Source organism: Geospiza fortis, unplaced genomic scaffold, assembly GCF_000277835.1.
Source record: "Geospiza fortis unplaced genomic scaffold, GeoFor_1.0 scaffold104, whole genome shotgun sequence".
Classification (NCBI taxonomy): domain Eukaryota; kingdom Metazoa; phylum Chordata; class Aves; order Passeriformes; family Thraupidae; genus Geospiza; species Geospiza fortis.
In genome coordinates, this window is record NW_005054325.1 from 1,171,313 (window position 1) to 1,184,995 (window position 13,683).

At 35.3% G+C, this 13,683-nt stretch overlaps 1 protein-coding gene across 2 annotated transcripts in view; it reads right to left on the reverse strand.

The window, feature by feature from the left end:
* The window catches only part of ATP9B (ATPase phospholipid transporting 9B (putative)), a 138,786-nt gene that overhangs the window by 15,337 nt on the left and 109,766 nt on the right, over positions 1-13,683 (reverse strand). For both annotated transcript variants that reach the window (XM_031056999.1, XM_005420957.2), the window contains exons 13-15: positions 13,463-13,575; positions 8,982-9,230; positions 538-699 (exon numbers count right to left, since the gene is read on the reverse strand). In XM_031056999.1, the coding sequence (XP_030912859.1) occupies positions 538-699; positions 8,982-9,230; positions 13,463-13,575 (524 nt within the window). The remainder of the gene's footprint in view (positions 1-537; positions 700-8,981; positions 9,231-13,462; positions 13,576-13,683) is intronic.

Consider the following 13,683-nt stretch of genomic DNA (forward strand, 5'->3'; position numbering starts at 1 on the left):
ACAATTACCTACCAATAACTTAATTGCCTTCTGAAGCACTCAATAGGTTCCCATTTATAAAAGACAAAGTACCTTGCCAAGAAGTGGGTAGGTTGTATTACTCGATGTTACTAGTTCCAGTGTTATCTCTGATTCCACTGAGATAAATGTCTGCTATTTCCATGTAAGAGGACCAGTTCTAACTGAAGTCCAGAAGCATAAGAGATTCTCAGCACCCCTAAACTAAATTTTAAAATATCAATGTTACATCCCCTCTAACTTATATTTTGTTTCTTGGGTGGCAAATACCAACCCAAAACAGAAAGCTCTGTATCTTTGAAATACCTGGTAATTAAAAATTTACAAATAACTTAGTGTATATGCTTGTTACACATTTTAATGATGCAACACTCATTGCATAGTCAGTGAATCCACACACAGGCAAATGTAATCAATGAATTCCTGTGGTATTGTCTGTTGCAGAAGGAGTGAATTAGTCTGATCTGCCAGTATTTTTAAAAAAATCAAACCAAACACCCAGAAAATGCCCCAAATTACCCTAACTATGATGCCCATGCGCTTGCTCTCAGAAGTGAAGGGGAAGATCTGCAGGATATAATATGTCAGGATGTGCCCACCAGGGGTCTTCAGCTGCATTGAGGTCAGATCCCTGTTAACTAGAGTGAGACCCACACTCTCTGTCCACTGCACCAGAGCTACCTAAAGAACAAAGGAAAAAAGAAAGAAAAAAGAGACATATTTAAATTATTTAAATGTGAATGGTCTATGACAGTGTTACATAAGTTAAAACCAAAGAACTGTTGCTAGGGTGAAAGTATAAACTCTTCCAAGAATCTAGGGAAAAAAACAAGTGAACAGCAGCAGACTGAGCATAAAATATTAACACATCAAATTATGTGTGTCCCTTGAAGAGCTTACAAAATTTCTTATGAAGAATATAAAACCTTCTTTAACTTATTGCTGAAAATGAGGTACTCTCAATATATTGTTTAGAAATCACTATTCTAATAAATACCCACATACATTCAAGAATAAATCAAGGACATCAAGTAGAAATTTTGCAAAATGAGAAGACGATTTCTGTATCAACAAGACCATTATGTAAGTAAAACTCTTTGGGAGAATTTCAATATAAAATATTTTATTACATCTATAGTTACATGCAAGTTGAGACAATGTAATAGGGAATAAATAAGAAGCAAAGGACCTTATTTTTAGTTTACTCACTTGCATAATATCAATACTTTGTTTCAACAGTAATATGACTTCTGACATCAAATTAGATGGAAACCAAGCTTACAATACTGCATCCCACAAACTCACATGGGAAAGTCCCTTTTCCAAAATTTTGTTGCTTTGAAGTGCATGACATCTAGCTTCAACATTTTTCTATATTATACTTTAAATATTTCCCACCACCACCATCTGATTTATTCCTTCAAAAATTAATATTTTAGGAAAACTGCTTTACTGATTTTACTGTTTTATATACAAGACACATTCCATATCTCATTTTTTTCCTGATTAAAGAAAACTTCTACTCAATCTGCTTTTAGTTTTCCAAATGCTAATCTTTACTGGAAACCAGATTTTTTAATCACTGGAAAGATAACTATAATGAAGTTCACATGATTTTTATGGATCCTGGATTTTTACGGATTAATAGGCTCTGCTATTAATCTCAGGCAAGATGAAAAAAATAAACATCAAGCACTCTGATAAAAAACATGCAAGTAGAAAATTCCCTAGGTAAGTTCAACGGACATGATGGTCACTAAGAATTTCACACAAAGCAAATAAAACACCTCAGCTTCTAAGAAAATTTAAAATTGGAATAAAATCCCGTGTGAACCTGTAAAAAACCCGAGTAATGCCATCTGTGTAGGCATCACCAGATGAAAATACAGTGAGATGCAGTAATGGAAGAGAATAGAGCACACTTTGAAAAGGATCATTTTAAATTCTTGAAAACTGCAGGAAGCCTTTTTACGAACTTTTCTTCTTTACCAGAAGTAGCTTATAAGCTGTAAAGGATCCAGTACTTCCAAGGTTAATTTTCAATTTTCACAGTGAAGGGTTACTATTACATTCTGACCTGTAAATTGCATCTTTCTACTAAAACCCTATCATCTTATTTGTGTCCCTTTGCAGCTAGGACTAAAGTGTTCTATATTTGGTGACTCAGATCTGTTTATCATATTTATGCTTGGCTTCACATACCATTTAAATTAGCATTTTGCAACACAGTCATTTTGTATTCTTATACCTGGCCTATACACAACTGCATATTTATTTTTTCTTTTAAATTGATCAGGGCAAATACCATACAAGAAACAGTCAATAAGGCTCAAGAGTCAAACAGATGCCTACAAGGACACTGAAAAACTTGAGAGAAAGATAAGTTTGACTCCCATCACTCAGAATGAATCAGAGCAGCACCCAAAACAACATAGCCAGATCTTACCATTGAAATACCTGAAGCTTTTAGAATGTAGAAATTTTTTTCTAAACAAGTATTTCACAAATGAACATCTACATTATAAATCCTAACAAATACACATATACTGAAAGGCTGGCTATAAAGAGTTCAGAAAAAGGATTCTCAGGCTAGTCTCTCTTCTTGAGGTTTCCCCTCTACAAACACATTCTCTTCTCTTCATTTCGGAACCTTTACATTAAAATGGTCTTGCAATCTAGTGTACCTACATCAAGAACTCCTAGAATACCAGGAAAATGCAGGAGCTGTGGCTTCTACAGAGCTTGACATATAGGATGAAGGCACATAAAGCAATTAAAGTTTGGACAAGCATAAAAGGCTTTGATAGTGATGCTACAACTTTGTTTTAAAATAATCCATTTCAATGTTAATAATTATTTGCAGATAACCGTTAATTTGCTGACACACAAACACAGATGAAATGTGTCAAGTTTCCTGAATCTAGATTAGGGATTTATTTGAATATTTTATGGATCTTCTCTGGCTTATCACAAAGCTTCCCTTCTAGGGAAACTGGCTGCCTGGGAGCCATAAGCATGTTGGTGGGTAAATGGTCTTCCCATTACTGAGACACAGGTATGCAGTGAACCCACTAACTGTGTGGTGTTCCTAGGGCAGGTAATGCACATGGAGGCAAAGAGAGATTTGTGGTTGCTTACGTGCTAATTTTCTTCCTCCTCAGGAACCCAAAGGGTAAAGATGACCATTCACCTCTCACATGACAATGTCAAAGATGCAACTTCCAAATTAGGAAAGAAAGGAGCAAAAAATTGCATTGTGAAACAGAAATGCAACAGATCTGATGTGAACTAGCAAGAAATACCTCATTTAGTGCTCTTACCCTAAATCTTTCAGATGCTTCCATTTACCACATGCCCACTTTGAATTCTGTTTGCTTCTGTCAGCAGTCTCCCCACTAAAGGCCACCCAACATTCTGAGCTTCTATAGTTCACAAAACCAAACAGCAAACTCTTAAATTACCAGGGCACGGATTTCCGCTCAAATTCCGAGATTTCATAAGGAAACTCTCCCAAATCAAGTAGTAACTGTGCAACCCACAACATCACCTAGAGCAGTAGCAGCTCAAAGAGGTAGAAGCAGCTTCTCTGATTTCTAACTCAGTCATCTGAGGAATGAGTGTATTTCCAGAAGGGCACAAAGAGGTGAAACTTCAAAAGCACCATTCATGACCATGTTTTGGGGACATTATCATCCCATTTTTTTTAGAAATGTTCATTTGTGGAACCAAATCAAACCAAACAGCTTATGCACTGGGTTAGGGTTGACCTGTACAATAATACTCTTGACTGCAGGTTTCCATCACAGGACATGCTCTGTTCACCATACTTGGATCCTGTGGGGCTGTACACCTCATCACTAAGGCCACAGACTCCAGCAGCCTGGCTGTCATACCCAGCTCCTGCTTTTCTTTCCTTATGGTCCAGACAATAATTTCTGCTCCCTAGCAGAAATATTGAACTGCTCAACATTTACAGTATTTGTTGTTCAAAACAGTTTATGAACAAATAATTGTCATTTTCAATGTACAATATTCTCTTTTGACCTAACATTAGTTTAAGAAAAAGTCCCACTGTTCTCTACCTCACAGGCACCAGTTTAGGAGTTCCACCACAGTTGTACTCACATCTTTCCTGAAGCCCTGCTGTGAACCTGGCCACTTTAACCAAAAAAGAATCTGCATTAATAAAGTCTTCAATGTTTTTAGCATATATGAGGGAGTAATTTGTAGGGCAAAAAAGAAGGACTAGACATGGGAATTTTATAAGCCAGTTTTGCTGCTTAGAAGAAATCTCATGTATTCCTTTCAGAGTATTTAAGAGCATCACTTCAGACAATAGGAACTGCTTTCAAAATCAAACTGTTGTATAAATTGTACAGACATTGTAAGTGGGGTATTTTTAAGTTAAAGCTATTGCTTTGGAAACAGAAAAGAAGCAGTGAGCTATCCTTTCCCCACTGTCTGAGTGTTTCCAACCATTTCAGTTGGGACTGTTCAACAACTCATATCTGTTCCCAATCAGTGGTTTGGTTTGTTTATATTTATAAACAACCATTTTATAACTAACATTTGCAGTCCATCACTTTTCATAAAAAACCCTTCATAATTAAAATAAAATTATTAACTTAAAAATACAGCTTGATCATGTGAAAAAACTACCAATCAATATTCAAGACAAGCTATGGAGTAGTTATTCTTTGTGGGTCTCGAAGGTCACGCAAGTGATGGTTTTATGCTACTGAGTGATTTGCTTTTCACAATACATTGACAAAACAACACAATTAGTCTTGCTTCAATAAGCACACACAATAAAATGAATTAAACAATACAACATGTCTCATACATTACAGCTTCACTTTTGTAAACACAAAAGCTGCTTCACTAAGGGCATATAATTTCCCTGTCTGCTTTTAAATGATTGGCTTTGTATCCTTGTAATTAATTTTAGCAACTCTGTTGTCTCTGGACAGAAATGTTGGAATTAAATAACTGACCACACTTTAAGGTAGTATTTAAATATTCAAGATCCTGGAATTAGAAATGCTTGAGACTATAACAGTGCAGGACAAAGCATAACCAATAAATGGCTGGTTTATGAGAGTAAGCAGTCATTAAAAATCATGACTGATCAACCTTTTCTGACTAAGGGGAGCAAAGGTCTTCAAAGGCTCCTGTTCATAGCATGCCCTGCATTGCTTGGGTCTCTGACCTTTGAACTCTATCGCTTTGCCTACTTAGCTTATATCCTTTCATGATTGTTCATTACATTAAGGTAGCTGGCTTTCTACAGATGAGCTGAACCCACACCTATGATGGCAAAGTTGAAGCTGAGTTTTGGTATGGCTTTTTTTCTTTTTAGCTTTTTTTTTTCCATCCAGTGGGCTCTCAGTGAATGTTTATTGTTTGCTATGCTACAGCTGTAGAGGACAAGTGACAGACAAATGAAACTTTCCACTCTTTCAGAGAAAATGAAATATTGATCACTTATCATAAGAAACAAAGAGCCTGGCATAAGTAGGGTTTGCATTATGAATACAAAATCAGTTACTTATCTCAGGTTACTCTAACAATGAATAAATACATCTTTTATGATGAATGTACCTACTTCTAAATGTGCATACTTTGTTATGGTCATATTATATCTGTATATGGATGCACACATACATGCACAGATGTGAGGAATTTCAAAAGAGTTCCTCAAGTCAATTAATTAAGTGTGCAGTGTAGTCAGCATATTGCTGAGCTGTTTCTTACACCTTCCTACATGGAAGAATAGTTTATACTTACATACTGTTCTCTGCTCTTTACATCCTATGGTGTGATCATGCAATATTATATAATGCAACACAAAACTATGCAAATAACATCTTGTTTCAAAAGACTGCAATCAAGCCAGATCCATAAACAAAATCTAAGAGAACAGAGTTGCAATGTGGAGAAAGTACAATGCATAAAACCGGTTAAGTCTATTAAATGATAATGTTGCTTATTAACCAAGTATGTTGTGATAGGTCAGTGCTGAGGTTAAAGAGAAAACATCAATTGAACCATTTCCCTAAATAAAGCTCCAGGGTGCAATATTCAAAGCACTTTATTCAATAAAAAATGCTTTTAAAATGGTACTTTGGTGATTGGGAAACATTGGCATCATCCGTCAACCTAACTGCAGGAAAGTTCAATAAGCTAAATAATGAACCATTTACATTATTTTCCTTAGGCTCCAGTGATTTGCAAACATTGCATCAATAGAAGTCTTAAAAAAATTATGATAAAGACCTGCTAGTCTTTCAACTCTTAGGCTGTTTTCTGTCATGCTGCAATTTTTATGCGGTTTACATGCTTTTTGTAGCTTCATCTTTTTACAAGACTCCATTTAACATCAATTTCTCATTACATAAAAGCATATTTGTTCAATATGATAATTTTACTAGTGTTTCAAGCACTATCTTTGAGAAACAAAAATGAAATTTAAGCCTGTTTTAGAATGGAAACATTTCATCTCACTGCCATATACTTTTAATGTATGAGTTGAAATGTTAAAAAAATCATTATTAAAATGGTATCTGTGCATTATCTCCCTTGCAGCATGAACAGTTTCTTTGTTGTTGATTTCTTCTTCTACCTCCTTTTCCACCCTGAGTCCCAGATCTATTATATTAGCACTTCATCAACTTTCCTTTCCTTCCTTTCATCTTTCCAAGGTCAAATTCCCTACTGTCTTCCCAGGGCATCGCTTGTATAATTCTTGAGTCTTACAGCTGCTTTCTTTAGTAAATATGGGATGAGAATTGCTCTTCATGGTAGCATTTTCAGCTTTCAAACCACTGAACAAATATACAAAAGCCCACAGGGAGAGAGGAGCAAACGGGAGAAAAAACTCACATAGTCTCTCTCAAATGCACATCTCTTCACCTGATTTAGTAATACTTTGGCTACTAAAGCAGAATATTTACTTAATTTATAGTTGTCATCATATCTTCCTAGTCAGATCCTTGCTCATGCAGTCATTCATTATACTCAGTAGTACCTCACAGGCTCATTAAACTGAAACATTAAGTAAATATGAATGCATGTGCAGATGAAAATTTGTTCACTTGTGTATAATACAAGTCAAACATTACACAAATATATATCATAAACAAACGTCCTTCTGGCATAAACAAATGCCCTTCCAGGATTCTCAATTCATAATGTGGATCAGCTCACACTATATAACACCACATACAGTACTATGGATTATTGATTTTAGCCAAAGATCAGCATCTCAAGTTCTATGTCTTTATTTAAAAATAATGAGTTTTATTTTTTAAAACTGTTCTGACTGCCATTTTTTAGTCATGGAGAACCAACCGCTTCTTTATATTCTACAATCCTTTGACACTATGAACTATGTTTATGGCATCTGAAAGGTATGTAATGTCTGCTAGCTTGTTACGACATGAAAACAATTTAATTTTATTTCTTGCATTCCTAAAAACCCTTGTTACAGACTTGTTACTTTTAGCAATGATAGCCTGCAGTATGAACAGCTTATGTTTTGTTAGCATTACATATGGTGACATACTAGACATGAAAACCAAATGTATACATGAATAATACCTGCTGTAGCAGGATGAAGTTTGTGAAAGAAACATTAACTTGTATGAGATCAACTTGCACAGCTAGAGAAACATTCAGGCTTTCAGGTACATAATTCCTTCTTCACATCTCACAAAAACCTTATTTTGTTTATGACTAAGCTACTGGGGTTACAATAAAAACAGTACCTTCAGAAAATGCTAGAAATTCTTTAAAGCAGAGATTCCTCTCAACCTGCTCACTTTCAAATGCAAACCAACCTCAAAATAGTCTATTTCTCCATTTTACTATATCAACTACACACATTATTATAAAGTGACCTCTTTGCAGTATCTTGCAACATGAACTTTACCTCTCCTAGTGTCTTTTTAGATTGAATTTTAGGCAATCAATTTAGGGACCAAAATAGGATTATTCAGAACAATAACTCAAATCCAATGAAAGCAGTGGAATTTGTTTAAAATTTCGATTTCAATAAAACTCAAAGGCATGTTTTTATTGAAATGATATTTTAAATTTCTGCTACACTTGATGCAATTTTGAAAGAACCCTAAAGATTATGAAGCTGCCTAGAGTTTGAAGATCAAAAACTTTTCTACAGAATCTTTCAAGGTTTGATGGGGTTTTTTTGTTTGTTTCTTTCTGGGGGTTTTGTTAGTTTGTTGTTTTTTCCTGTTAGGAGTCTGTACGTTCTGGTATCTTGTAGCATCTCTAACTAATGTACCAGCTTGTCCATCATTCAGAACAGTTCATATTCCCTTTAATAGCATACTATGATTCACACATGGATTACTGTTTTGAGAATAATAATAAAAAATCATAAACCTTTAATTGTAATCCTCAATACAGTATTGACCCCGAAGCACTGACTTCACAAGTCTTTAAGTCAAATAAATAAAAACACTTTTATACAGCAAGGCATCAGAACCAGCAGCTCTTTCCTAAGATGTAGAAAATATAAAAACAGATTACTACTAATGTTTTGATTTTTAAACATTTTTTAAGCTTTTTGATGTTTACATTCTTGTAACTAACTTTTTCACACACTTTTTGTAATTAACTTATTGTTTTGTATTCTTTTATAGAAGAAGAGAAATTTGATAGACTGTTTGTTTATTGCCATTGGAGAGGTAGCACTTTTGCTTTCTAATCTACTGTCACTTTTAGAAATCTATAAATGTTAAAGTTAGAAATTAAAATTTCTCCTTTTTACTTTGAAAACAGCAGAGTGTGCACATCGTGTTATTTTGTGTCTTATAGTAACATACTAATTTTAAAGAAACCCCTGCTCAAAACACCCTTTTTTCACAGTATTTCTTTTTTTTACTTACTTTCCCCCATTCTTTAGGAGTTATAAATAAATATGTTCAGCCTTGCATACCAACCTCATCAGGGCTGGAAGCCTGGTAAGTTCGATTTTCATCGCTGAAGTCCTGATCCACTTCTGCGTACTCAGTCTCTCCAGACACCCCAGCGCGGGACTCGTACACGGGGGTGACATTGTGGCAGAGCGCGATGGCCTTCACCGCTTCGTGGATCCGGCTGCTGACGCTCTTGCGCACTTTGGGCGCTGACGATTGAGGTTTCCTGGATGGTGTTGAGCTCGTGCTGTTCCCACTGTTCTGAGAGTGGACCTTTAAGACCCAACACAATGAACAGTGAACCAAAGCTCAAAAATGGAAACAAAACATGAACACTTATCCATCTGTATCTGACTGTTTCCTTTACAAAGGTTGATAAATGATAAGGCTAGTAAGCATCCATTTATTTTTATATAACCTACAGTTAACTCATTTAGTTTATGATAAATAAAAAGCCTCATCTCCTTTTTTAAAGAAATTATACATAACTATGGGCTCATCACCTTGCATTTGTAGTCAAATTTCAATAACAGAACCTGAAGACAATTGAAAAATGTGAAATGAAAACAAGTATGTTGGAAGAGGGCTGAATAGGTTGATCAGATTCTGCAGAAACCCCTGCTACCTCACTTCAGATTTTACATTTTTCAATGATCTGTCACAATAGTCCTTTCGTGTGTATTGCATCCAGTGAATTATTTTTTCTTTTCCTTTTAAGAAAAAGTATTTAAACCAGCCACCAAGTGGATGAGTTCAGAAACACTGAGACAAAATTTCAAAATTTGATGTTTTGTTGTTCTTCTTCACCTGTGTCATTAAACTGAAAAGAACCCCTTTTTTTTAAAAAAAACCAAACACCTAAATCTCTGTATTTTAAAAGATGACCACATTTGTGTCAATCAAGAGAGACCAGAAGAAGAGGAGATCAGAAGAAATCAGAAGAACAAAAGCAGGAATATTTTCAAGTATAAATATTAGTAGTAATTAAAATACAAATATTGCTGATTTTATTTATAACTTACAGAATCTCTGTATTATTTGTGAACTAATGCAGTTTTACTCTTTTGCTGCAGCTGAAATGTTTTTTGTTTTTACAAGAATGCAATAATCAAATAAAATAATAATGCAAAATAACAGTTTGACACATACTAGAAGATTGTATTACTGTTGCATAACCAATAAACTAGAGCACTGTTTTAAGTTACCTTTCACAAATACTCGAGCACATGACAGACCTGATCTTCTCTGAAAAGTACTATGTGTTCATGATTAGTTAAAATAAGTTGGGGTTTTTTGGTGGGGGGGTTATTGGTTTTTGCTGGTTGGGTTTTGTTTTTTTGTTTAAAAGTCAGCACATTAAATATATCAGCAGTACCACTACAGGGCTCTTCCATTCACTCCCACGGAACTCAGAAAACCTTTTCAGAATCCACGCTTTTTTCCTCCTGACTGCACATTCTGCCCATCAAATTACAGTGTTGTCTAATAAAGGGTTTAACTTTCTGCTCATCTGGCACTGCTTTTCAGCTACTGCTTTAAACCTCTGCATTTGCATTCTGCTAACACTGATGCCATTACAGTCACAAATAAATTAAGCTGATTTACTCCTTCTGAATTATGTTATGTTTATTGATGCTTGTATAATTTAATTTCACACAAATTCCATTAAAGATTATGCCCTCTATCACAAAATGCTTCCAGTGGGGAAATATAATCAGGTTATAATAGATTTGTGTGTTACATTAAGATGACAATAGTCTGGTAGGTCCACTGTAATAATAAAACAGAACACAAACAAGGGATAAAATCAATGTCACACAAGAACCACTGCCTAGCTAACCGGCAGCTTCTATTATCATAGATTAAATTAAAAAACCTCACCATAATTTTTGAGATTGAAACAATTGTTTAGTAGTTGCTTGGTTTGTTATTGAGACTCCATCACTGTTCTGTTTTAATGAGTTGCTACTAACACAAGCACAATTAAAGCATTATTTATAAAGCATTATTTAAACACAGAGTAGTGTTATATGAAGCTGAAAAAAAGGACGTTCCAAGAAAGTTCTTTTCATCATCTACTAATAGCAAGCCTATATTTTGGAAATCTTTTTCCCACAACTGAGAAGAAAGTTTCCCTCACATTTCTGTTTTTAAGTACGTTACAGTTACTAAATACTCGTAACCATGGTTGCCACTCATTAAATTTTACAGTAAATTAGTAAAAGCTTTAAGTAGTAAGAATTCCAGAAATTGTGCAATTCTTTTCAGACAGCATATTTAACTGCAAAATATAAAACTGGTATTTGTGAGCATGTCTGGTGCTTAGCTGTCAAACTCACTCAGACCAAGGTGTGCCAGTTCAAGACTGTCAGTTAATATCATTTATTGCTACAGCTGTTACTGTAAATACCCAAATAGCACATTACAAGAAAGCCAGGTTTGGGTGATTTTTATAAACTTAGTGAGTAGCAGTTAATTTCAGTTAACACATTCTGGACCAAATCTGGACAGCTGATCTTAAGGTGAAAGAGCTCCATTTCCCATTTCCAAGGCATGATTATTGTATCTCACTTACTATCCACGGCTGTACCTACTAAAAATTAAGCTGAAATAGATTTATCCAAGGAAAAGAATTCAAGAAGGGGATTTGTTGAATTGTATAGACTGAAAATAATTAAGAATTTAAGTTGTGAACTTAAAATGTACACACTTCATCACTGTCTTCCCTCCTGTCTCTCCTCCCAAAAGCTACAAAGTATTAACTGGGTCCAGTGTAGCATTAAATTAAACTTTTATTTTTATTTTAAGCAAATAAGGGAGCCACAGTTTACAACACAGCACAGCTAGATATTCCAATCAATTGTTGATCCTACAGTTCTTCTACAAGAGCAAATGAGAACACAGACAAGGAGGTCAGTCTACAAACTTAACTGGGTGTCCTAGTGTGACTTTATAATGCTTGTATCGCCAGTTATCTGTTCTGTTTATGCTGGATATTAAGTTCTGCACCTTTAAGACTGGTTCTGAGAACAAAGGGAGGGAGAAGAAGCTCAGTTCGTTATCAGAAACTGCACTTGCTGTCCTTTATCCTTTTCATGGACTGTGTTGTCTGCAACACAGACAGCGGGACAGAGCTCTCCTTTGCTTTTAGTTTTTAGCTAGCTGAGGCAAAGAAGTTCTCTGGACTGTGGCTTTTCTTTTTCTGGGAACTGCTTTGGACTGAAAACCCAGAAAAACACTGGGACCTCACGCCTGCGGCCCACCGGGGCCTGGGATGTGGCATTTTTCAGCGCCAGAGGGACTGAGAGACACTCAGTGAGCCAAGAAACATCCACAGAAGACTCTCTTGGAATTACAAAAGGACTTCCTGATTATGCCATCTCTTTAGAACAGTGACAGGTTTTATTGTTTAGTATTATTCAATTTTTTTATACTTGTGAATACTTGGTTTGTTAAATAAACAGTTTTTTCCACTTTTCTCCAAGGAAATCTTTCCTGAACCAGTGGTGGGGGAGGGGCTGTTTGAATTTGCTTTCTAGAGAGACCCCATTCAGAGGTTTCCTCCCAAATTTGCCATAAACCAGGACACTGGGTCAGGAAGTCATGGTTGTGTATTCACGCTAACTACAGGGGAAAAAATTATATATATTTTTATTATCATACTGTAAACATCAAGGAAATACCAGTTAACTTTTCATTTGTTGCCTCTTCTGTAAATGTTCTTATTTTTTTGTTTCAAAGAATAGAAATGAAAAATCAAGCACAAAGTTCATCCTAATCTCAGAGTAGAATCAGGTGTTTAGGAAGGTTTGCAGCAAGCACCCAAAAAGTTTACATACATGGGAAATGTAAGCAATGCTTGCAGAATCCAACAGCTGACCCAAAAAGAGACAGGAAGTCACAATCCTCTTGTACACTTTGCAGACTAAGCACTCTTATACATCACAGGAACAATTTGATCTCAAGGAATATGGAGCTTTCCATTTTCTCACCCTTTCTCCCTCCAGTTCTATGCTGTTTGAAAGCATCTTCATTTTTTTAAAAAAGAATTTTTAAATATACCTGTGTAAGTTTTAATTTGACAACTACTGTTATACCATTTGCTTATACCAATTAATGTGGCTTTTCAATGTATATTCTTGATGAATATCTTCAAAGATATAATTACTATTAATGTTGTTCTGGACACTTCCTTATAATTTGTACTCTCAGTAATGAATAGCTTACTCTTAGATGATTTGGCAGAAGAAAGACTGTACTGCACAGACAGGTTAACACAGATTTCTGCTAGTGAAGAACAGAAAAGTAAATCTCTTTTAGTGGGCATTATGAGGAACTTTGGAATCAGGAGAGAACTATGTACTCATATTTTTCCCTTCCATCATATTTCTTAGGAGACATGACAACTTTCATAGCATCTCAAATTCTAGACATAATTATTAACAACAATGCTTCAATGTCGTTAACCCCCCCCCCTTATGAAATGTAAATGATTTATGAAATACCTGTGAATAAGAGTTTATAATATGACTCTGTATTTCATCCATTGTGTCTGTTCCATAGGAAACAGTACCTAGGTGGAGGCGCTTAAATATCATCTCATTCTGTGTAAGTGTTCCTGTAATAAAGGAGAAGTATATCACAAAGCAGTGAAAAATACTATGAGATGGCCACAGACACCTCTTCTCCCTTCCCCCCAAAAAATCTTTCCTTTGGAAAGCAGGAA